The sequence below is a fragment of the Microcaecilia unicolor genome, chromosome 6 (genome assembly GCF_901765095.1).
Source record: "Microcaecilia unicolor chromosome 6, aMicUni1.1, whole genome shotgun sequence".
NCBI classification, from domain to species: Eukaryota; Metazoa; Chordata; class Amphibia; order Gymnophiona; family Siphonopidae; genus Microcaecilia; species Microcaecilia unicolor.
The window spans coordinates 12522558-12549324 of NC_044036.1; the positions used below are offsets into that span (position 1 = coordinate 12522558).

General features: G+C 40.6%; 1 protein-coding gene across 3 annotated transcripts in view; it reads right to left on the minus strand.

Moving 5' to 3' along the window:
- The window catches only part of LOC115471738 (phosphatidylinositol 3-kinase regulatory subunit gamma), a 614503-nt gene that overhangs the window by 4607 nt on the left and 583129 nt on the right, over window positions 1-26767 (minus strand). For all 3 annotated transcript variants that reach the window (XM_030205540.1, XM_030205542.1, XM_030205541.1), the window contains 7 exons: window positions 18829-18940; window positions 11449-11547; window positions 10405-10585; window positions 9944-10069; window positions 5825-5967; window positions 1620-1796; window positions 217-291 (listed from right to left, as the gene is read on the minus strand). In XM_030205540.1, the coding sequence (XP_030061400.1) occupies window positions 217-291; window positions 1620-1796; window positions 5825-5967; window positions 9944-10069; window positions 10405-10585; window positions 11449-11547; window positions 18829-18940 (913 nt within the window). The remainder of the gene's footprint in view (window positions 1-216; window positions 292-1619; window positions 1797-5824; window positions 5968-9943; window positions 10070-10404; window positions 10586-11448; window positions 11548-18828; window positions 18941-26767) is intronic.

The window sequence follows — 26767 nt, forward strand, 5'->3', positions numbered from 1 at the left end:
GGAAGCTACAGTTTATGAACTGGCTAAAATTAATAGAAATGGAAATATATGGCAGGCATTACACACGCATGGATATCATTTCAGCTGGAAGCTAAATTCAGCACCATAATGTTACCAGCATTAGCTATTACTAAACATTACTTGGGATCTTAGATTGAAGGACTAGAGTTTAGACCACATTAGAGGGAAGTTAATGATATAAAGCAAGGTACTCACTCATCAATACTTTCATTTTTTATTCCAAGCCAGTCATTTATTCTCTTCTGCCTCACGCCTTTGTGATTAAGCCATCTACCAAAAAGAGAAAAGAAAAATGAAAATCACTCAGAAGTCAAATTATCAGTCACACATGGATATCAATATCTAGAGGGTTCATTTGGCAAAGAAAAACTGAAATACTGTAACTTAAAAAGGAGACAGCTTTTACTAAGCCATACAAGTTGAGAAGTGTCACTATTAAAATATGTATTACTAACATTGTGCTCTGTAATTTGAGATCTCATATCAAACAAACGGCGAGTGACCGACTCACTCGCAAATGCGCAGTAGAGACTTCCCTCTCTGTCCCGCCCCCGCGTCAATACGTGATGACGAGGGCGGGACAGAGGGGGAAACTGCGCCGCCGAGGTTGATACCGCACCCGCCCACCGCTACCGTTACCCCCCCCCCACACCCGGCCCCTCTCTCCGCTACTAAACTTACACATCCATTCGCCAGAACGCAGCATGCACATCAGCTGAGCTGCCGTTGGCCCTTCCTTCCCTGCCTGTGTCCCGCCCTCGCTGACGTTACGTCACAGGAGGGCGGGACACAGGCAGAGAAGGAAGGGCCGATGGCAGCTCAGCTGATGTGCATGCTGCGTTCCGGCGAATGGATGTGTAAGTTTAGTAGCGGAGAGAGAGAGAGGGCCCGGGCCGGGTGGAGGGATGGCGGCGACTCCGGGGGGAGGGGGAAGGAAGGAAGGAAAACCCCAATACCAGCCCGTTTTTACGGGCTCAACTGCTAGTTTTGAATAAACTATCCCCATGCTAGAATGCCTTTGTATTGCTCCATGGTGCGACCGCACTTTGAATACTATGTGCAATTCTAGTCACCACATCTCAAAAAAGATATAGCAGAAGTAGAAAAGCTACAGAGAAGGGCGACGAAAATAAAGGGAATGGGACTTTCTTATGAAGAAAGGCTAAAGAGGCTAGGGCTCTTCAGCTTGGAGAAGAAACAACTGAGGGGAGATATGATAACTGGTCTATAAAATACAAGTGGAACGGGTAGACGTGAACTGCTTTGTTTACTCTTTCCAAAAATACTAGGACCAGGGGGCACGTAATGAAGCTAAGTAGTAAATTTAAAATACATCAGAGAAAATATGGGCTTGATGGACCTTTGGTCTGTCCCAGTATGGCAACGCTTATGTTCTTTATACTAGCAGCCTGGCCTCCATATATACTGCAGAAAACTAGGCAAAGCAAATTAGTTGATATAATCGGAGATGTGTTAGTCTTAAGATTCACATTTCACCTAACACTCCAGGACTGTATTCAAGACAGTTATTTGTGGCTCTGTAACAAGAAAATTACAAATACCCAAATCAGTAATCTTTATTGCCATTATTCACTTACACCAAGTACTGGTCTCTAATCTTGCGCAGCTGAATCAGATCAGGTTTGATACTGTTCATCTTTTTATCTATTTCTCGGTTGTCCAAAGCTTGTTTCTTCAAATCTTGCTCCAGGCGTATTTTACTATCGTGAATCTCACCCAGTCTAGATTTTAACTTCTCAAAGTTCATCACAATTCTGTAAAGAGAATATTTGCTTTACTGGAAGTTTAAAACAAAAACCACATAAATCTTGACCTATACTTAAATTCTACCAATTAATAAATCGGGATCACATTTTATTCAGTTAGGTGGTCATTTACTGTCATACAAACACCCTTATAGCAGAATTGCTTACCTGCAACATGGGTTCTCTGTAGACAGCAAATTATTCAGCCACAAAGGCTGCTATCATTCTGAACACTGGAACTGATTGTGGTTTCGTCACTGTGCGATGGATCCAACAGGAGATAAGATTCCAAGCATGGAAGCCTCTAGAAGAGACTTAAAATGCATGAATGGGAATTCCTGTCACTATATTAGTAATAAAAAGTCCTTACTGTACAGTATGCTTGAACTCAAGATGGGTGGGTGGGTGGGATTGTGTGGCTGAAATATCCAACTACCCACAAAGAATACCTGTTACAGGTATGCAACTCTATTTTCTCCATGGATAGTATGGATACTTCAGCCCCACACAAGTGCTGCCTTCAAAGCTGAAGGTTGTGCCCATTTGTACAAAGAACAAATCTTAGAATATTTTCCATATAAAACCAGATATGCCAACATTCAAATGGTACAACCTGATAAAAATAAAGGAGGTGGAGGCGAGTTAAAGCGTTTAAAGAGAAGAGTAATGCCCAAGCAGTATCTGAAAAACTAATAACGCTTCGTGAATGTTATGAATCGTGAACTAGGCAGCTGCTTTGCAAATGTCTCAAAATGATGCTCTTCTGAGTTGTGCCATAAATCTTAAAATTATGCACTGCAAAATGTGGAACTGGATATTCACGATCATGCTGATAAAGAAATACAATATGCAATCCAACATAAGAGTTCTTTTTGAAACTGGAATTCTCGCGTTTAGAGTCCAAGGAGAGAAACAACTGAGAAGGACGATCTTGACAAGCTGTCCTGTCCAAATAAACTTGCAAAATTCTTTTGCAATCTAAAATATCTAACTGCTCCTCTTTTGGAGCGGTGAGGCGGAGGACAATAAACTGTTACAGGCTGGTTCAACTGAAAGAGTAGCCACTTTGGGCAAAAATTTTGGGTCTGTTCTTAAAATCAGTTTTTTGTCCAAAATTTGTGTAAAAAGGGGATAAAAACCAAGGCCTGAGGAAAAGCTAAAGCAGCTAGGGCCCTTCAGCTTGGAGACGAGTCGGCTAAGTGGAGATATGATGGAGGTCTATAAAATAATGAGTGGAATAGAATGGGTAGACGTGTATCGATTGTTTAGTCTTTTCATAAACACTAGGACCAGGGGGCACACAATGAAGCTACAAAGTAGTAAATTTAAAACGAATCAGAGGAAATATTTCTTCATTCAACATGTAATTAAACTCTGGAATTCATTGCCAGAGAATGTGGTAGAGGCAGTTAGCTTAGTGGGGGTTTAAAAGGTTTGGATAATTTCTTAAAAGAAACATCCATAAGCCATTAAGATGGACTTGGGGAAAATTCACTGCTTATTTCTAGGATAAGCAGCATCAAATGTATTGTACTGTGATCTGGATTTGTCACTGTTGGAAACAGGATGCTGGGCTTGATGGACCTTCGGTCTGTCCCAGTATGGCAATACTTATGCAGTGATGCAGCACAGAGGTAATGGTTACCAGAAATACTGCTTGTTCTGTGCAAAGTTTTTCTGAGGCTTGATATGACTGTCAAGTCAGGTGCTTCAGTACCACATTTAAATCCCAGGCTGCTGTTGGGGGTTTTATTGGTGGTTTTAAGTTGAATAAACCTTTCAAAGTGTGTTTCATAATTGAATTTTAGAAGTTAATTAAGTCACAGTAAACCGCTAGAGCTGCCAAGTGAGTCCTTACTGAAGAAGTTGCTGAACCTGTGTTGGAAAGATGCAGCAAAAGAGAGGACAATGGTAAGGGTCTTGACCACGAGTTGAGCACCACTGGGAAAAATAGTTCCACCTAAGAACATAAGCTTTTCTTGTGGACTGTCTAAACTGTATCCGATAGAGAAGCCAAGCTGTTAGAGCGAGGGAGGAAAGATTCGGATGAAGAAGGGATCTGTTATTCTGCATGAGGAAATCCTTGGCTTGAGGAAGACGTCTTAGAGGTTGAATGGAGACCCTTCTGTAGATAAGGATACCGAACCTGACATGGCCAATCTGGAGCGATTAGAATAATTTTTGGTTTGTCTTTCAAAATATCTTGTGCAAATACACATTTAGCAGCTAGTAATACCACAATGGACCACACATCCTTAGACGAAAGTCTTACAGACAAAAGCCTTAGACTAACTACACCCCTGAGCCGTAGGTAGTAAATCTACTACTCTTACCCTGCAGTCCTTATTGCAGACTCCCAGTGGTGCAGAATCAGATTTCTCCTTGAGACTGTTTCAGAATCCTCTGTGAGTCTCTCAGCCTAGGAATAAAATCCAAGGTCTGTATTCTGTACTCCTGGTATACAGTTTGAGGTACTTGGCTGGCAGAAAATTACTAAATAGCAATTATTCTGGACATATTTCTAGGGGATGAGTATATCTCTTATTTCTCCTTAGACTCTTCTGACTAGCTCCAGAAGTAGAGGGAACCACATTTGCCTCGGCCAGTAAGGCATGATGAGAATCATTGTTTCCCAGTTCTGCTTGAGCTTCAGCAAAAGTCTCCCCCACAAGAGGTATGGGGAAAGGGGAAAAGGGAAATGGGACTTCATATACCGTATTTCTGAGGTTTTTGCAACTACATTCAAAGCGGTTTACATATATTCAGGTACTTATTTTGTACCAGGGGCAATGGAGGGTTAAGTGACTTGCCCAGAGTCACAAGGAGCTGCAGTGGGAATCGAACTCAGTTCCCCAGGATCAAAGTCCACTGCACTAACCACTAGGCTACTCCATACAGAAGAACTTTTCCCCAATCAAGGAGAAAGGCATTCAATGCTAGACTGCAATGTGATCTCAGACTGGAGAAGAACCTAGGGACTTTGCTGCTGAGATGACAGATGCACAGAGGGGGGTACTCTGCTCTTGGATGATCTCCTGAGCAGCACCAAACAAGAGGTATGATCCTGTGCCTCCTTGCTTGTTGACACAGTTATGTTATCTTCTATTTTGGCAATACCAAAATTAGTTCATTGCAGATTACAGTAGAACTGGAATCAATTGCCAAGGAAGTTACAATCTGCAAAGCTACATTGAAACCCGACTGTCCGTTTGAAAGAGGATAATTTGGTACATCATTCGCTCTCCGAAAGCCTTTAGTGTTCCAAATGGCCCTCAGTTCTAGGAGATTGATATGAAGGTAGGTTTCCTGACCAGCTGTAAAAGCCCTTCCACGTGAACCCCCTCAGTCGAGGCTGGACTCGAGGGGATTTGGAATGGATGAGTCAGACCAAATTGGGCTGAATCATCCACCACAAGAGCAACTCTGCAATCTCCAGAGTGACCGACGACATCTACTAGGTTCCCCGAGGCCTGACACCAATGGGAAGCCAGTTTATTGAGTTTTCTCAAATGGAAGTGTTCCATGGGCGTGACATGCACCATGAAGGCCATGTCGCCTAACCACCTCAACATCTGCTAAGCTTTGTTGGCTCTGTCAAACCTGATGGGTAGCTGATAATGAACCCTGGTTGCTCTAGTGTTAGGAACAAAATTTATTAAAGATTTAATGGGATGACAGGGGATACTTAGGCTCAGATAGGATTTTAAAATGGAAGACAGGGGAGCCACATTTCTCTGAGATAATTACATAGTGGTAGGCCCCAGGCCCTATAGAAGGGAAGACTTCCATCGCGTCCTCTTTGCTGGACGTAGCTGTTTAATCAGTGTAAGTCTCCGTTGTACCAAGATTTACATGTAAACTTCGCGGCAGAAACTTTGTGAAACAGTGCAAACGGCTCAAAAGAGGAGCATAAGAAAATCCCAAAGTTGATAAGGGCAAGTGCATAAAATTCTGTGGAAACAAACACGCCTGCAGAGGGATGCTCGATAGGTAAAGATACGCACTCAATCCTTTCTTGAATTCATTTCTAGGCTTACCGTTCAATTTCCTTTTCATTGCCCTCTCTGCGAAATCGCTCGATGTATTCCTTGCTGCATCGTTCTTGTGTATGACACTGCTCTTCAAAGATTTTAATTGTTTCATTAAAGGCTTCAATTGCAGTCCTCTTCATCTGAGTTTCCTGCATGGAAAATTTAGAAAGCAAAACACTTAAAATACAGCTGCACTGAATGTAAACAATGAACATACATTTTTTCCCTCAGAACCTCCTCAGATAAACAGGCATAAGATTTATATTAACATATTATGGTAGGAAAAATTACTGCATATACTGCTTATACACTAATGCCCATAGTACAGGAACGTGATGGAAGAGGCCAATTTGGATTTAGTGGTGTTCACAGAAAACCATGACTGGGATATAATCTGTTCAGGAAAGACAGGTAGGAAGAAAGGGAGGGGGAGTGGCATTGTATGTTAAAGATAACCCTGGAATGCCGGCGATGCCATAACAGGTCTTTGTAAGCCACATTGAGCCTGCAAATAGGTGGGAAAATGTGGGATACAAGTGCAATAAATAAATAATATTAAAGCTACACAATTGCAGAGCCTATAGGGTAAGGGAGAGGCACTGTGGGTCAATCAGGAAACAGGGAATAGCAAATGTAAAATATAGATAAGAAAGGGGAAGTACTACTAATAGGTGATTTTAATATGCCAGATGTTGATTGTATTGTGGGGTCTTTGAGAAGCAGAAAGATCCTGGATTCTCTACAAGGGAAACTATTCCAGCAGTTCACCATGGAACCCACGCAGGATGGGGCCATACCGGTCTTAGTGCTTACTAATGGGGGACAGTGTTTCTGTTATAGTAGGTGATTATCTGATATCCAGTGATCACCAGATGGTGTGGTTTAATATTAAAATGAGTAGAAGAGGGTTCATTCAAAAGTAAAGGTTCTCGATCTAAAAAATACTAACTTTGTTTAGATGGGGATTACCTCAAGGAATTGTCTAGCTAAGAACATCTTGAAGTTGGAATGCAGTAGGCAAAACTGAAGAGAGCTATTGTAATGGTAACAAACCTTTTTGTAAGGAAAGTAACTAAAAAAAAAGAGAAAAAGGAGGCCGCTTTGGTTCTCTAAAGTAGTAGCTGAAAAGGTAAAGAAAGAGATTAGCCTTTATAAGCTACAAGAATTTCGCAGAAAGACAAGACAGGCAATAATATCTGAAAAAGCTAAGAGAAGCTGGTAGAGTAGTCGGGAAAGCAAACTGAAGAAAAATAGCCATACAGTAAAAATTTGGAAGGGGGGGGGGAGAACAACAACATTTTTTTTTGAAGTGTTAGTGATAGGAGGAAGTGCAAGAAAGGCATTGTGAGACCCAAAGGTAAAAGGGGAGGAATATGTAGAAACAAATATTAAGCATTTGACATGGTAAAATACTGAAATGGTTTGGGTCTTATTTACAAGACAGTATTTGATAAACCGTAGTGTTCCTCAGGGTCAGCTTTATCAGCAATATATATGACATTGGGTGAGGCGTTTCAGAATTAGGGTTACCCTTTAGAATGTATGCAGATGACTGTCCCACCCCCAACAAAGGCGATGCCCAAGATTTAACCGAAACAGATGCAACATGAGCTGTCCTTAAATTTTGCAAAAACTGAGATCGTGTTGGTAAGCAATTAGAGCCTTCATTACCTCCGATTTTGAATTATCGGGGACAGGATTTTAGGGTAAAAGCCATTTCTCCATAATTTAGGAGTGTTAGATTCAGAATTGATCATGCAAAAGCAAATGGATCATGTGATCACAACTACATGTTTTCCAAGTTCTTAGTAAATTGAAGGGGACATCAGATTACGATTTTTGAACAATCCTGCAGAGCCTGGTAATAACAAAAGTGGATTATAATTCTTTATACCTGGGTACGTCAGCAGCCAGGTTCTGCAGATTATTCAAAATGCCACAGCAAAATTACTTACTGGTATAAAAAATATTGATCATATTACGCCAATGCTTCTGATAAAATTTTGAGCATTTAAAGTATTGGTTTTCATTCATCAGCGGGTATACGCCACAATTCCATAATACTTTATAAATGCTTTGTCTATGTACCAAACGAGGAGGGCTTTACGCTCTGAGGCAGCTAAGCAATTGTGTATCCCTGACATTTTGCTGATACTCGCAAGAGAGTTTTTTTCCTATTTCAGGAGCAAATTTGTGGAATCATTTTCCTGGACATTTAAGACTGTTTCAGTAAAGAACAATTTAAGAAATATTTGAAGACTTTTTTTTTAATGAAAGCTTTTTTTTGATGAATGATCTCCGACTCATACTGATGGCTCTCCCTGGAGAAAGCATGCTGTTTGAATGATGATTATTGAAATGTATTCTATTTTTGCTCTGTTATAATTACAGACATTTTTATTGTAACCTGCTTTGGTAATAAAGCGGGATATAAATTTGAAAAATAAGTAAGGCGGAATTGCTTAACAACTACTTCTGTTCTGTGTTCACAGCTGAAAGGCCAGGAGCAGAACCGCAGAAGAAAAATAAGAATGGAGGAGTGGTAGTCCCTGAACAATTTTCAGAGGATTGCGTTCATAAGGAGCTGGATAAACTAAAAGGTGGACAAAGCGATGAGGCTGGATGGCATACATCCGAGGATACTGAAGAAACTTAGGGAAGTTCTAGCGGCTCCACTGGCTGACCTTTTCAATGCTTTTCTAGAGTTGGACGTGATCTCGGAGGATTGGAGAAGAGCAGATGTGGTTCCTCTCCACAAAACCTCAAGTAAGGAAGACGTTGGTAACTACAGGCCGGTGAGTCCGACTTATGTGGTAAGTAAATTAATGGAATCGCTTTTAAAACACAGAATAGTAAAGTTTATGGAATCCAATGGATTACAGGACCTGAGGCAACATGGTTTTTACTAGAGGCAGGTCCTGTCAGACAAATCTGATTAATTTCCTTGACTGGGTGACCAGAGAGTTGGATTGAGGGAGAGCGCTGGATGTGTATTTAGATTATAGCAAAGCCTTTAACAAGGTTCTGCATATATTACTAATAAATAAACTTGAGTGCCCTTGGCATGGGACTACTGGTTGAGTAGAAGATGAGGGTAGTGGTAAATGGAGCTCATTCTGAGGAAAAGGATGTTATCAGTGGTGTGTTGCAAGCAAAATTGCTGAAAGGCTGTCTGGTAAGGTTTGCCCCCTTTAAGATGATACCAAAATCTGCAATAGGGTAGACACCCCTGATATAAGGAAGGACTTAGTGACCTTAGAGGAATGGTCTGGAATTTGGAAGCTAAGATTTAATATTGCAGAGTTATGCATTTGGGTTGCAAAAACCTGAAGGAACGGTACAGTTTAGGGGGTGAAGAATTTCTGTGCACGAAAGAGAAGTGGGACTTGGGTGTGATCGTATGTGATGATCTGAAGGTGGCCAAACAGGTAGAAAAGGCGATGGTGAAAGCTAGAAGGATGCTTGGGTGCATAGGGAGAGGAATGGCCAACAGGGAAAAGGAGGTGATGATGCCCATATGTAAGGCTCTGGCGAGACTTCATTTAGAATATCGTGTACAATTCCGGCGACTGTACCTTCAAAAAAATATAAACAAGATGGACTCAATCCACAGGGTGGCTACTAAAATGGTCAGTGGTCTTAGTCAAAAAGCGTATGAGGCCAGACAAAGATCTCAATATATATATATATATATATATATATATATATATATGCACTGTACTTTGGAAGAAAGAGATATGATAGAGACATTTACATACCTAAGTGGCATAAATGCACAGGAGGCAAGTCTCTTTCAATTGAAAGGAAGCATAGGACGAAGAGGAAAGGGGATAGACTCAGAAGTAACCTGAGGAAATACTGCTTCATGGAACGGGTGGTGAATAGTGGAATGGATTACCGGATGAAGTCGTGCAGACGAACAGTATCGGAATTCAAGAGGGCTTGGGAGAAGTACATAGGCTCTTCTAAGGGAGCGATAGGGAGAATAGTTGGCCATGTGGCCTATCCATTCTATGACTATCTGCTTACATTTTTCTATGTTTCTAAGATTGGAGAAAAAGAGCCTCACTGCAGTTCTATATGCAGGAGAAAACAACATTTGTGGTCAAACTCGGTTCAACTGACCTGCGATGTTCTGGTATATTCTTCATACAATCTGTCATATTCTTTACTTTTCTCCTGGTACTGACAATGATACTCCTGCAATTTTTTGCCTGCTGCATCTATATTATCTTCTTTTACTAACTGATCCTGTACACGTACAAAGGAGAAAGAAAACCATTAATGATGGAAACCTAATTTCAGACAGTTCTTTACACAATCGTATACTGATCATTTTGGTCTACAATACTAAACAATGTGCAGTTTGAGAAGATGACATTTAGGTAGTAACAACCTAGTTATAGAACCTTAACTGAAGTCTATACCGCTGAAGCAATTAGACATTTTTAAACATGTAATTGTTTCCTGAATATCAAATGCATTTCAAAAATGAGTATCAAAATAGCTCTGCATATCCTGTTCTAAATGTGTGTATACAGATACATTAATCTGTTAACAGCTCTTAGTTAACTTTTGCAACTCACCTGCTGGTACCTGGATACTGGATACATCAGTTTCACATCCAGCTTGGGATTGTACTGGGCAAGGGATTCATGCCGATAGTGGTTAATCAGCTCCACAACAGAATTAAATGTCAATGGATCAGAAAAACCATATTTGCCATCTCGATGATAAACCTTTATCAGTTTATTATTGCCACCCTTCCTACAAAATAAAATACTAGATTGAAATTTTCTGTTCCATATTCACAATGCATTGTTGTAAATGAAGTGGATATTAACATTTTTCATAAGGATTAAGCTTTACTTCTCTGCTCAGAGCCAATAACTGGGGAGGAAATAAACTGCTACACTGTTTATCCAACTTGGTTGCATAAAAAGTAAGAACATAACAGGAATTCAAAACTGGGCCACAGAGTTTGCAGTAAAGTTCTTTGGCAAAGGTGCACAATGACTTTTACCAGTGCTAGGATATTAAACCAAAAAGAAAGTGGTAACCTGGTTTAGACTTAGATTGATGTTGTCAAATGGCATTCTTATGGTTTAAGCAAGCGGCTGATTGATTACAAAACTCAGAAATTAAGCTAATTTCTTTTTAATCCATTCATGAAATTACCAAAACCCTAAACGACCACCAGTATTCCAGTACTTTGACAGATTTAGGGTTTTGGTAATTTGATTAGACAATACCCAGATTTTGGTAAACAGACCACTGCCATCCTATGTCCATGTAAGAAGTGTTTTACGCATTTTATGCACTGCACTAGCTCTTGAAATATGCAACTGCCTGTAGTCTTTCAAAAGATAAATTTATTCATACTTTCTTCCAGAAAGTCGATACACATGCCAGTAGTGATTTTCTGCCAGGTTGCTGACCTGGAACCTGTTTAAACTTGTGATTTCCCCAATTGAGCTAGAATGGAAGGTGGAATCCCCAGCTAGCTCTGATCTGGTACTTAAGAACATTTGCTACATGCTCTTAACAGGTAAATTATTTCCAGGTACATAGAAGTTTCAAATGCTCAGCTACATTCTGAGAACTACCAAGTAAACTCCATCAGTACTTACCGCAAAGTCAGAGTATAATCTCCCTGCATTTTGGTTGATGCATCTCGCACCAGGAATGTTCCATCTGGCATGTCCCGCAATTTATCATTTACTTCTTCCCTGAAAGAAATGGGGAAGGGAACAGAAAAGGTAATTATAAGTACGCAGGCTAATCAATTCTTCATTTGTTCATAGTGGCATTATTAGTTAAGGGAATGGATTCATTTTACTGTTTGAATACTACAGAAGCAAAGAGGGATTAAAACTGTTATTGCTTATATGCCCAGGGAAACAAACATACCAAATTCATATCAGAACAGTTTGACACAGCAGTCTAATACGAGAGATTGTTTTAACAATGTTTCCTTGAGCATAACAATATCTTGACAGGCTTCTGTGTTGAACTGTTGGCGTGAAGCAGAAGCAATGTTCCAAATCATCACCTGTTGTCATTATTGTCTGCTGATATTTTGACTTCTGAATTAATTTCTAGCCAAATAGTACAATAAGGTTTGGAAAAGATTACACTTACCAATATCACACTGTGCTGTAGCTAGTGCCAGTATGATTTCCTCTAATAAAAAAAAAGTTTTTGTTTTTTTTTGTAGGGTGTGCGTGTTTTCCTAGACATGTTTGGTAACAGAGGTACGTGAATACTTTCACTCCTAACATACTTGTGGTTTGCTGGGTAGGGATATTATTTCTGTCTGGTTTTACGTTTAGTGATCAAAAAGAAGACAGAAACGGTCATCAACTATTTGAAAATATTTCATTTGACATACTGAGGTGGTCTATGGGGGATAATGTTTCTATTCAGTCACTTGGGCTTCCTTAGGCAGGTTTGAACTTGTACAGTATAAGTAATCCCAGCAGCTACATTTCATGCTGTTTAGAAAGAAGGTTATGTTTAATAAACACTTGCAGCTGTGTCTGATTGGAGAAATTAGAGGCATTCAGTCTTTCAAAAAATTCTGCTCAGATGGGACAGGAGGGATAGAAAATTTCAAAGGTGGCAATACTGCACCAAAAAAGGTTGTGTGGGGATTACACAAATACAGCAGTTTAGTATTTTATCTGTAAACAGCATCCGCTGTTTGAGATACAAAACATATGCTTCTTTCTTACTGAAAGATTGCCTAACACTGTAATGGTACTATATAGGTAAGCTAGAAATGGGAAGACATTCTATGAAAGGCAGATCTTAGCAGTGGTATTTCTTCTAGAACTTTACTGATGCAGCTGAGTTGCACATGATGGCAGGTAAAAACTACATGGCCTATCCAGTCTGCTCAGCCACAACACTGGTTTGCTTTTTCAAAAATTCTGACATGGTTCTTCGGGCCACCACCGTCTCTTGTCCCTCCCTTCCCCCACATTTTTTTTTTTAATTCAGGCAAACAAAAGGTAAGAGATCTAGATCAGGGGTAGACAACCATGGTCCTCAAGGGCCATAAACCCGGTTAGGTTTTTAGGATTTCCACAATGAATATGCATGAGATCTATTTGCATACAATGGAAGCAGTAAATATCTCATGCACATTTATTGTAGAAATCTTGAAAACCTAACTGGCTTGTGGCCTCAAGTACCATGGTTGCCGTTGCCCACCCCTGATCTAGATACATCATTGTCTTTAACACTTCAGATACACTCAAACCTCTGTGGATCATTGACCAGCATATTTAGCTACTCAAGCGTATCAAAAATGCAGCAACATAGTATTATTTGTTACATTTGTATCCTACATTTTCCCACCTTTTTGCAGGCTCAATGTGGCTTACATATAACCGTTAATGGTGTTAGCCGATTCCGGTCTGAATACATAGTATGAATGAATACAAAGTGAGGTACATGTATGGTAGGTACAATTGGGGGGAACTTAGGGAGGGAAAGGGGGAAGAAGAGTCCAGTAATGTCCGTTACAGTCTTTGGTTACATTTTGTTGCAGGTGTCCAGGTATTATTATATTGGGTCGGTGGGGTATGCTCTTCTGAACAGGTCTGTCTTTAGTGCTTTCCGAAAATGTAGGTGGTCGGGCGTAGTTTTTACTGCTTTTGGTAATGCGTTCCATAGTTGTGCGCTTAGATAGGAAAAGCTGGATGCATAGGTGGATTTGGGTAGTGGAGGTTTAGGTATGATCGTGCATATTTTGTGGTGTTTCTGGTTGGCAGGTCGATAAGGTCTGTCATGTATCCCGGTGCCCCGCCGTAGATGATTTTATGGACAGTTGTGCAGATTTTGAAAGTGATGCGTTCTTTGATTGGTAGCCAATGTAGTTTTTCTCGGAGTGGTTTGGCACTGTCAAAACGTGTTTTTCCAAATACAAGTCTGGCTGCTGTGTTTTGGGCGGTCTGGAGTTTCTTTATGATTTGATCCTTGCATCCCGCATAGATTCCATTACAGTAATTTGCGTGGCTTAGTACCATTGACTGTACCATGTTACGAAATATTTCCCTTGGGAAGAATGGTTTCACGTGTTTGAGTTTCCACATTGAGAAAAACAATTTCTTTGAGGTGGAATTTGCTTGGGTCTCTAGTGATAGGATACGGTCAATTGTTACTCCAACAATTTTCAGACTGTCTGAGATAGGAAGGGTGTATCCTGGGGTGTTAATGTTTGTGGGTTTGTATGTGTTGTATTGGGATGAGATGAGTGTTTTTTCAGTGCTGAGTTTTAATTGGAATGCATTTGCCCATGAGTTCATGATGTTTAGGCTTTGATTCATTTCATTGGTGATTTCTGACAGATCATGTTTGAAGGGGATGTATAATGTGACATCATCAGCGTAGATAAATGGGTTAAGGCCTTGGGTGGATAAGGTCTTGGCTAGTGGAGTTTGAGGTTGAAAAGGATCGGTGATCGTGGTGATCCTTACGGTACTACGCAGCCTGGTTTCCATGGTAATGATATGCTTGTTTTTGATTTCACTTGATATGCTCTTGTGGTTAGGAAACCCTTAATCCAACTGAGAGTGCCACCACTGATTCCGAAGTAATCTAGGAGTCTTAGCAATATGATATGGCTAACTACTACTACTAAGCATTTTTATAGCGCTACAAAGCGTACGCAGCGCTGCACAAACATAGAAGACAGTCCCTGCTCAAAGAGCTTACAATCTGTCGAACGCACTTGACATGTCAAATTGCAGGAGAATGCTCTTGCGTATTGCTATTTCCTGCTTGAATTTGTTTAGGAGAGTGATTAGTACTGTTTCGGTGCTGTGTAGAGGTCGAAATCCTGATTGTGACTCATGTAATATAGTGAATTTGTGTTATGTAGTCATTGAGTTGTTTGATCACCAGTCCTTCCATTAGTTTGGCTACTAATGGGATAGATGCTACTGGGCGGTAGTTGGTAATGTCGTTCGGTTTTTTTTCTTGGTGTCTTTTGGTATTGGGATGAGCAGGATGTTGCCTTTTTCTTTAGGGTAGATATCCTGTTGAAGCATGAAGTTTAAGTGGGATGTGAGATCCGTTATGAAGCGGTGGGGGGCTGATCGTATTAGGTAGCTGGGCAGGCGTCCAGTTGATAATGGCTGTGGAGTATTTTTTAATCGCTTGGGTAACTGTCGGTGCTGAGGGCAAAATTGGACCATATTCGGTCGGCTGGGTATTCGTCAGGGGTTGGGTCTAGACCATTAATGAAGTTTTCTATGTCCATATTGTGCTGAGGTAGGGTTTTGCTTAGGTTTACGATTTTTTCATTGAAATATTTAGCAAGGTCATCTGCAGATGGAATGTCAGTGTTGGTTGTGGTGACCGGCATTGCGTCTAGTAGTTTGTTCACAAAATAGTATAGTTTCTTCGTGTTTTTGTAATCCAGCCCAATTTTAGTTTTGTAGTACAACCTTTTGGTCTGCCTTATTGCATATTTGTATTTCCTTTGTAGTTGTTTCCATGCGTTAAGTGTGTGTTCGTCTTTTGTTATATTTTTAGTTAAGGGAGTGTCATTGTGGAACCATCTTTAATTCGAAAAGAAACAAGTTATCTAATGTTTAGAAAGATGTTAAAAACATATTTGTTCCCTGGAAATTTTCGAGCTACTTAGATACAACTTTAATGTATGTTGGTTTATAGCTAAAATGTATTGATGTATTATATTGTAATATTATGCAATTTAGTTTGTTGCTGAATATTCTTGGATTCAGATTTTTATTTCTATTGTAAACTGTACTGAACCTGAAAGTACATCATATATGTTGCTTAAGTTGTTGACTTTGTTTTTATGTGCAATTATTGTAAACCGCATTGAACACTGAAAGGGGGAGTATAGCTGTCTATAAAAATAAAATTTGATATTGATAAACATCCATAGGATTATTCATACCCCACAACCTCCACAATACCCTCTTTTTACTCCATGGATTCTATTTCCTCACTCTTACCAGTATTTTTTCATTCCCCCACCCCCATCGCTACATCCCAGCACCTAACCTCCCCTTATTCTCTTCTTTCATTCCTCAAACATTCACGTTTAGCCTCAAATGAGTTTTAATATCCTGGGGACCTCGTATCAAGCATGTTGTGCTCTATCTGAACACATATCTTAGAAGGGGAGCCATACCAGTCCAAATTGCCCTATGTGCTGCTTTACAGAACTTCAAAACGTCAGGGACATCCAAACCTCCCTGGGCACGTCTAAATTGTAAGACAGATCGGGAATCTGAGCTGGTCTCTTCTTCCAAATATATGAAAAAAAAAAAAAAAACACACACACCACAACTCCCTTTCCTCTGGAACCGATGTAAAATCACTTTGGGATATCAATAGGTCAAGTTTGGTATAGGTACATAAAATGGGGAATTAGCTATATATTCTGGCCAGGTATGCTGCAGTCTAGCCCAATAGACCATAGTGTTAGATAGTTCTGAAAATATGTATTTACATAAATTGAATTATGGTACTTTAACTGCAGAAATCCTCACCCCCAAATATTGAATATGGCCCTTAGCCCATCCAAAAGGCAGTTTACTCCGAAGCTCCTCAATCATAGCTCTGGATAGGTTTATATAAGTAATTCAGACTTCAGGCATTAATCTTAAATCCTGAAAGTCTGCTATAATCATGTAATTCTTCAAGTATATAAGGCAAAGAATGGCAAGATCTCCCACAGTAAGTAATATATTGTCTGCAAACAGCAATTTTAAATTCCTCAGTCCCTACCAGCACCCCTTTAATTTGCTGGTGCTCCCCTGATCTTTATTGCCAGGGGTTCTAAAGTGAGTAAGAAAACAGTGGTGACAATGGGCAACCCTGTTGCATCACCTTTTGAAGTTCAAATTGTGGATGAATTTTCTATTAATCAAGAGCCACGCTTGGGTCTTTGTACAAAACACTTACCCAGTTCACAAAATACTCCTGCAAACCACGTCTGACTAGGATCCAGAACATATATTCCACTGACCCTTTGTCATAAGCTTTTCTACACCCAGGCTTTCCATTACTGCTCCCTCCAGTGTAACATGTGTATTACTCATAATAGGACAGAAGCAGTAGAGTAGGCCAAGAGCCTCTACATGTGTAAACATAACCGAAAAAGGAGAGGATGAAAAACGACAATCTGTGGGGATGTGGCTCTCTCATTCTGTACCTGTTAAATATTTATTCACTGCATTTTTGACTGTTTAGTTATGTTTTTATATAGTTACATTTGCGACCCCTAAGGCAGGTGGCTGTGCCAGGTCCCATTTCACTGGTGCTTTTAATAAAAGAATTGAAGACCTCATCCCCATGGCTGATCGTTGTTTGTTTCATCCTGTACTCCTTTTTAGAATTCATGAGTCATTACTATAACTAAATTCATCGATATACTCTGGCCCTTAATGAACGCCACCTGGTCAGTATGATCAGTAAGGGAAGCAGTTTCTGCAGTCAGTTAGCCAGTGTCATTGTTATGAGCTTGATATGCTAATTGAGAAATTACATAAGGCAGTAGGAACCTACTTGGTTAGCTGTTCTCCCAGGGTTGTGTACAGTTACAATATGTGCTGTATTTTGAAGTGCCACCATCCCTTGTGTTTCAAGTATCTCCTCACATAAAGGAAAAGGGGCCACCATCAGATCTGAGAATATTTATAAAATTCAGGGCCACCACCATTTCTATGGAGAAATATTTCTTTAGATTATCTCTCATTCCACCACAACAGCAGCCAGGATATTACTGAGGCAAGTGTTGGGAGAGTGCATGTGCCTGGTTAGTCAAATTACATTGGCTTCCTATTGAAGTGCATTGTTTATTTCAATTATTGGTTTATGATGTTTAAAGTGATTTGTGGGGGAAGCCTATATATTTATAATATAGTATCCAAACTCATGCCTCCACAAGAAACCCAAGGTCTTCTTAGGGTAAGCTATTGAAAGTTTGAAAATACAGGCACAGTAGCATTTAGGGTGATTGCAAGGAGCTTCCCACAGAGTTAAGACAAGATTCTAACTCTTTCTTTTTAGAAAGACCTGAAGACATTTGTACACCCTGATATAAAGTGAACTGCAAATTGGAAGTTTTATCATTGTTTAATCTCTTAGGATCCTGTTCACTAAAGGGTGCTAGCATTTTTTTGACACTAGAGACATCCATATATTCCTATGGGTGTCTAGTGTTTAGCACAAGCATTTTTAGCAAGCGCTAAAAATGCGCCTCTAGCGCATCTTAGTAAACAGGACCTTAGAAAAATATAAATCAAATATTCTATGTGGTTTTTTTAAATTGGTTTACACAGAATAAAAATAAAACATTCTGAATTCATTTTATTCATAAAATGGTATAAACAATTATAAATATATACGTACCTCCTTTCACCCTCAAATAAACCCTCATTCTAGAACATTTTTTCCACTAAAAATCTGCATCTTGCAAATTTATACCTTAAAAACAACTAAGTGCGTCCATCAATCTCTCTTCTTTACTGTCCTTCCTCTAATGTATCTACATTTAGATATCTTGACTTGTGTCCCCCACAAATTTTATTATAAAGACCACTGATGAATTAACTGTTTTCTGGATTTATTTCCTTCAGAAGTTGTGGTCTCTATTTTATATTGTACTCTAAAATGAGGCCCTACTTTTTCCTGCTGACCATTCCTTCCCCATGCACCCAGGCATCCTACTGGCTTTTGCCATCACATTATCAACCCTTAAGATCAAATATGATTACAAAAAAAAAAAAACCCCACTCGTGTACCTGCCTCTTCAAGTCAGAAGTGTAAGGGGCTTTAGCCAAGGAATCAGACTGGTGACTGGGGCAAACACTTTATACAGGACTACTTTTTTCTGTACCGCGCAAACTCCACATTTTCTGGGCAAAAAAGACCCATAAAAGAGAATTCTCTATGTCCATAATTAGGATTTTAATTCAAATTCCTACTTGAAAGCTTCCATGCCAATTCCATAATCTCACAGTTACCTTGAAATATCGCCCCAGTACCATTCAGCATCTTGAAGCGAACAGTTTGAGCCATCTTTGAACCCATTTGTATTTGCTGGAGATACCAATTTTGGTGGCTTCGGAGGAAGAGCTGCAAGAAAATAAAAAGGTATGCTGCCATCATCTTTTAATTTATGCAAACATATGCACATACACACATAGGGCCAGATGACGATGCAGAAAATTCAGCGCTGATAAAACTCGACGCTCAATGCTATAAAAGGCACGTCAGCGCTATTCTGATTTTGTGCTCATCCCAAGCACCAAATTCAGCGCTCAGTTGAATTGGTGCTTGGGCACAAGGATTTATGCCAGCTGAAAACCTGGTATATATTCTGGCATACAAACTGGGTGCAGATCCCTAATATTTTTGTGAACGCCCTTAACCCACCCATGCTCCTTCCATTCTCACACCCCCTTTTAAGTTGTGTGCAATCCAATATAGAAGCCTATTTTTACAGAATTTTACTCCCAAATTATGTGCTTGTTAGCTCCAATAATTTATCGTTGGAGCCCATTAAATATTTTAGGCGATTTGCGATCTGCACCCAAATTCGGGCAAACTTTATAGAATCCAGAGGTTAAGAGTTTATGGTTCAGAAGCTTACTACAGATGGCCGTCAACACAATTATACTTAAGGGAATTAAAAAAAAAAAAAAAAAAAAAAAAAAAAAAAAAGACAAAAAAGACAAAAAACAAGGGAGAGATACCTTTGCATAAATGTAACCACAAACAAAATAGGAAGAGAAAAGGAGAAAGAACAAGAAAATAAATGACAGCACACTTAGCCCACTGTAGGGGTCTAGTAATACCAGTCTCAAATCATTTCTTATTTTATTTTTTACTATGGGGCTCTTTTACTAAAGCTTAGTGTGCGCTAAATGCTAAAGCTCACTTTTCTACCTATGTGCTTCTTAGCACCTAGCGCATGCTAAGCTTTAGTAAATGGGCTTCTATGTTTCTTACTTTGCTGTCTATTTTACTAAGGGGCCCCTTTACCAAGTTGCACTAAAATGTATCCGTCGCTGTTGTCAGCACGTGGGTTTTCTGCTCGCTGCGGCCACTTTTAGAATGTCGGTAAAAGAACCGCATTTCCATGTATTTCTTTTATGACCACAACCTAATTTCCCAATTAGTGTGTGGTCATCAACGTGGAAGCCCTTACCGCCACCTATTTTGTTGGCGCTAAGGGCTTCTGCACTAACCCCACGGTAATCAGACAGCACACAGCAATGTGCCTGTGCTACCTGCTTAGTGCAGGGATCACCTACTCTCTGCCTATAGCCACTCCTCCCACACTGAAAAAGGAATTAGCGCACGCCAATGGGCACACTACTGTGGGAATCCTCAGCGCACCGCATGGTAGGCATGTGCTAGTGCCTACTGTCAGTAAAAGGGCCCCTACGTTTTTTTAAAGATCACATTAATTTTACTTTTTTTTTTTTTTTTTTTTTTTAAGTCATGGAAGCCCATTTTTCCATATTTTTGATGCAGTATCAATGTCCCCATATATTTATGCTGAATTATTAGCTACGTTATCCTTCTCTACGTTTCCCCCCTTTTTTAGAATGGTATTTATCCCCATTTTCTACGTAACTTTTATATTTATACTTTACTATTTGGCTTTGTTTTTATACATATATTTTTAAATATTATTGGTTCTAAGTCTATTTTAAAGTGCTTTTTTACTTTAAGCGTTATTAATGCAGGAAGGCACTCCTTTAAAGGTGTTTTACTGCAGCAGACGTCCTTATAAAAAAAAATGAAAGACTGAATTTGTACAGTACCTCAGGTAAGACAGAAGGTTGTTTATGATTTTTATGCCGTTTTAAAGGCTTTTAAAAAAAAATTTCTTATTGTGTTGGTAATGGCTGCAATTTTATTTTGGACGTAGAGACTAATTATAAGAGGAGCCATAGAAGAAAAATGGCTATTTTCAATTGTAGCTAGTGCCTTTTTATAGACCTTTTATTTATTTTCTTTGAGTTAATAGTGTTTTTGGTCATGTAAGACAATATCTTATGGTCTTTAAACAGGCAATGGAGAAATTAGATCTTACCAGCTAATTTGCTTTCCTTTAGTCCCTTCGGACCGGCCCAGAAAGTGACTTATGTGTTATGAACACCTTCCAGCAGGTGGAGACTGAGAACTCGGACTCTCAAGAGAGCCAATAACAAGAGTTCTGGCTAGCTAGAGGAGGATTCAGTATTATCTTTACAAAGCAGAAGAGAAAAAGGAAGCAACTTCTGTGCAACCGGAGAACAGCCACTGTGAGCATAGAGGATAAGGCATGTAAGCGGCTCAGTTTATGCTCAATTGTTTTTAAACTCATCAGTCAAAGCAAATCTAACCCGGAACCTGAAGAACCTGTAAAGCAACCTAAAGAACATGTAAACTAACCTAGTTATAAAGAAGTGAAACTAAGTATTTGAAAATGACAGTATAGTGAGGGATCTGGGCTGATCCAGAGGGAATCAACTGGACCCTGGCTGAGAAGGCCAGGAGACTGTGAAAGCTTCAACGGAGAGTCAACCAGAAGGCACACGAGATCATCATACCAAGGCCTGCGGGGCCAATCTGTCGCTATCAAGATTACGAGCCCATTATGGGCCTCGATCCTTTAAATAAGTCTCCCTAGAAAAGGCCATGGAGGAAGCACATAAAGAAGCTCAAACAGCCAAACCTAAAGAACAGCATCTATGCCCTCCGCTTTGTGATCCTTCCTGTGACTGAAAAATCACAGCACCTTGGAATTTAGATGTGTCACCATCAGATCCATGATGGGAACACCCCAGTATTGAAGACTGGCTTGAAAATTCATACGCACTGAGTTTCCATTCTTCCAGGTCTAGAGTGTGCCAACTGAGAAAGTCCCTGCTACCTGAGACGCCAACAGCTCCGAGAGATGATGTTCTGCCCAATCCACAAGAAGAGCCATTTCCTGTTCTAAGATTTGACTCCTCATCCCTCCTTGCTGATTGACATAAGTCACTGCCATCGCGTTTTCCAAGAGAACGTGCACAGGGTTGTTTATGACTAGATAATGAAAAGCTTGTAGGGCCAAACAAATTGCTCATGATTCCAGCAGATTGATCGAGCAACATGCTTCCTTCTGGGACCAAAGGCCCTGAGCAAGATGCCCCATACAGTGAGCTCCCCAACTCCTGAGACTAGCATTGGTTGTTATCCACCAAGGTGGATCCAAAGAACTCCCTTGGTCAGATTGAGTCTGAAGCCATCAACGGAGACTCTCCCTCTTGAAAGTTATGAGCGGCAGTCAGTCTGAGAATCTATTTGCGGAGACCAATGGGACAATAGGGGCTTCTGTAGAAGTCTCATGTGTGCTCTGGCCCAAGGGCCTACCTCTATCGTAACTGCAATGGAGCCTAAGATCAGAAGATAATCTCTTGCACACAGTAACAATTTATGCGATACCGATCTATGTAGGAGAGTACAAATCTGTTCCTGAAGCTTGATAGTTCTGTTCTGCAGGGGAAACACTCACCCTTGAAGAGCATCAATGGAGACTTTGAGATAACTCGGGATCTGAGACAGCACCAGATGACTCTTGAGAGCATTTACCACCCATCTGAGGGACTGAAGAAACTGGACAACCCGAGCAGTGACCTGCAGACTCTCCTAGTAGGACTTTGCTCTGATTAACCAATCGTCCATGTAATGACGAACTAGAATGCTCTCTTTCTTGAGAGCCGCAGCTGCCAATACCATGACTTTTGTGAACGTTCAAGGAGCCATAGTAAGGCTGAGAGGCAAAGCCTAAAACTGAATGCTTGCCCAAAACCGTAAAATGAAGAAACTGCTGGTGAAACAGCCAAATTGGGATATGCAGATAGGCCTCTTGTCCAGAGCTGTTAAAAACTCCAAGTGAACAGCAACTATGATGGGAGTGAAGAGTTTCCATATGAAAACTGGAGATCTTGAGCATTCATTTGACTGCTTTGAGATTTAAAATTGGCCAGAAGGACCCTTCTTTCTTCAGAACCACAAATAGAATGGCACCCTGTTCTGATCTCTGAAGGTGGAACTGGGCAAACAGCGTGTAACTCAAGACGCCTCTGTAAAGCATTCCTGACAGCTCCCGCTTTGAAATTAGACCAAAAGGGAGAGACTAGAAAGGCATCTGGCAGCTGCTGTGCAAACTCTTAAGGCGTACCAGTTGTGAATAACCTTGAGAACCCACTGATCTGAGGTAAACTGGGCCAACCTCCAATAAAACTGAGCCAAGCGAGCTCCTACAGGAATTAGAGGTTGGGCCCTGAGACCTTCATTGGGCAGGACGAGACGGGGTCTGGAATGAAATACCTGCATCTCTGCCAGCCCGTTGGGCACCACAAAAGGACTGAAATCTCTGAAATAGAGATCTCTGGGCAGTAACTACTCTGCCAGATCTGAACTGACGAAAATCTCCAATACGACTTCGACTAGATAATGAAAAGCTTGTAGGGCCAAACAAATTGCTCATGATTCCAGCAAAAAGGATCCTCGAAAAAGAAATTTACTAAGCTTAGATTTAGAAACCTCATCAGCTGACCAACCTCGAAGCCACAGGGATCAAGGCGTGGCAACATTCTCTGTCATAGACTTAGAAGCTCTCAGCAAATCATATCTGCTAAAAAGGCAGAACCCATCTCAATTTTCACCACTTCATCTATTAAGGAAAAATCATCTGAAGACCTATCTAAAAAACCTTTCAGACCAGCAAAAGCAAGCTCAGGCTACCAAGGACCCACAAATGGTTGCCTGTATCGCTAGAACACAGACTTCAAAGCTAGATGAACAGAGACTCCATATGCCTATCCTGAACGTCCTTAAGAGCTGTGCCGCCATCACAGGTATGGCATTCCTCTTGATAACCGAGAACAACCGCATCCACAACTGGAGGCTTAAAAAGAGATGTATCCTGTTCCGGAACTGGAGAGATGGATCATGGATTTTGAAAGCTTAAACAGCGCATGTGGTACGTCCCACTGTGCTTGGATGGTATTTCTGATATCCTGATGCATAGGAAACATTTTGCCAGTTTTCCTGATGCCTTTGACTAAAAGATAAACCTTACGCTGCTGTACAGTCGCGGATTCTTCCTCAAAATTTAAAGTGGAAGAAACTAAAGATATGAGCTCCTGTAAATCCTCCTTATGAAAAAATCTGTACTACTGAGGGATCTTCTCCAGGCAGGAATGCATCCTCAACTGGATCTACAGAACCAGTGTCCTCAGAGAACTCCGTATCCCCGAAACCAGCATCTTCAAGGAGGGAAATCTCAGGATCTGTGTCAGATGGATGTTCATCTTCTAGGTCCCAGGAAACCCTTGGATGCTTAAGATAAAAGCCTCTCTGATACAGAAACGCCAGGGAGCTGCTTTATGTAAAAGAAATGCTCTATACCCCTGTAAAAACAAATTCAGGAGGGAATCCCCCCTCAGGAATTCCCTTCTGCTCAAGAGAAGGCATTGAAGAAGCCTCTGACAACTGTTCCTCAACAGGAGTAGACTTCTCTACTGCAACAGGCTGTTTATTCAAAATGGCAGTGTTTCCCGCTGAAACTGGAGCCAACGAGACAAGAGTCCCTGCATCACAATGAGGAGAAACCGTGGCGGCCGATGAACATGCTCGACTGGATGAAAGAGAACCCAATGGTATTTCCTTAGCTGTGCAGAACTTGCAAACTTCAGCTGCCATAACAGCCCTTTGTTGAAAGACTGTGCAGTGCCCAAGCTTTTCCGCCATAGTGAGACCAGCAAACAGAGTTTGTTTTTTTAATACCGGACAGTCTCTCCCACAAAGGAAGACAGCCAACAAGCACCCAACCAAACAAAAATGGAAAGGCTGCAAACAGAAGTAAAATGGAGCTAAAGCAGAGCCGCCTTGCTCATTCACCTTATTTTTAAATGTACAAATTTAACATGGCTGTCTATCCCAGCCCTCAGCACCCTTCCTGCGAAGGAGCCGAGGTAGTGCAATACTCTCCTTAACGAAGGAAGATGTCAGCACTAAACAGAAAACTCGGGAGGAGTTCGTGGGAGGATGGACCCGGCCACCCAAGTGTGACACCCCCAAGGCTTACCGAGAACCCCTGTGGGTTTCAGCCTCTGACTACAAAGAGAAACACCGGAGCACATAATTAAATAAGTTAATAAAATTTATTTTTTTTAAGCTAGAAGGAAGAAATAGAAAGACTGATGGGCTCACCATCTTCCACCTGCTGGAAACTGAACACTGAATCCTCCTCTAGATAGCCAGGGCTCTTAACTCTCTTGACTCAAGAGTTCTCAGTCTCCACCTGCTGGAAGGCGTGCACAACCCATCAGTCACTTTCTGGGCCAGTCTGGAGGGATGCTAAGAAAATTGGAGTTTTTGTTTCCCTCTTGTTAATTTTTGGTTTGAAGTTGGTACTACTTGGCCCCTGCAATGAGTACCAATAGTGTTCTTGTTCTTCCTTTTCCATTTAACTTTATTGCAGTAGCTATTTTGACAGCCCAGTTGAGGCCCTTTTACTAAGATGTGGTAGGCCTACAGTGGGATATGCTGAGGCATCCCGCAGTAGTTTGGGCAGCAGCATGCATTACTCCCGTGGTAAAATTTTTTTATTTTTTGCTGCGGGAGGCATGTCTGGGGGTGGAGAGTGGATGTGCCTGTGCTAATCGGGTAGCGCAGGGACATTACTACGTGCAAACTAATTAGCACAGGAACCCTTACTACCAGCTAAATAGGTGGCGGTAAGGGCCATGCACTGAGAAATTAGTGTGGCTATTGAAAAAAAAAAAAAAAAAAAAGCCTTACACAGCCATTTTTTAGTCACGCTAAAAGTGCCTGGAGTACATGGGAAACCCACACGCTAAACACAGCGCCGGCCATTTCCTAGTGCACCTTAGTAAAAAGGACCCTTTGATGACTAATGCCTTTTATTGTGTTTAGGAGGCTGACAAAGTCTAACCACTTTTGGATGAAACAAAGTCAAAATCTTATTCTCTGGTTTTGGTCAAAGCTGAAAACAAAGTTTGGTTGTGTGAATGTGAACTAAATGAGGCCCACTGAGGTTCGTCAGAGCTTGCATTTGGCAGGCATCTGCTAAACCCACAGGAGATTACCCTCCTTCAGTCCCTGAAATGCAAAGCACAGGCTGAGGACTGGGAGAGCCATTTTAACAAAGACTTCTCAACAAGTCTGGCATGCTTAAGTTCAAGTTCCCAAGTCAACGCTGATGTAGTTGGACTGAGAAAGGACCTTTGTAAAAAAAAAAAATTCTGATTACAAGCTTTTTATGCTTAACCAAACTGTGCACAAACAAGAGAAAGTAGCATTAATATTTTTTCTGTTTTATATATAGTTAACGGGCAAGCACAATATAGATTCTTACTAAAAAAGGGTAAAGGAGTCCAGACAGTGGTCTACACTGCAGACATTATACCAGGCTGATGCACAATCCAGAATAAAAAAAGCACACCGATGTTACAGAATGCAAGGACTATATGCTCTGAAAAATTACCAAACAATACATCTCAACTTATTTTCTAATATATAAACTTAATTTACTTAACCCTCTTCCACTGCCCCAGGTACAAATAAGTACCTGTAATATACTATGTAAACCGCTTTGAATGTAGTTGCAAAACCACAGAAAGGCGGTATATCAAGTCCTATTCCCTTTCCCTTCTAACACTATAAAGCTTGAAAAAAAAAAAAAATCACTACGGGTTCCTTCCCCTTTTGTTTCAATCACCATTGGGTGCATATGATGCATCTAGTTCAGTAGTACAGCAGGCACTGGCTAGTTTGTTATGCAGAAGAGGAAACCAAATACTTACATTTCGCCCACATCTTTTTCAATGGTCCCTGGAGAGCTCACAATCTGATTTTCTACCTGAGGCAATGGAGGGTTAAGTGACTTGGCCAAGA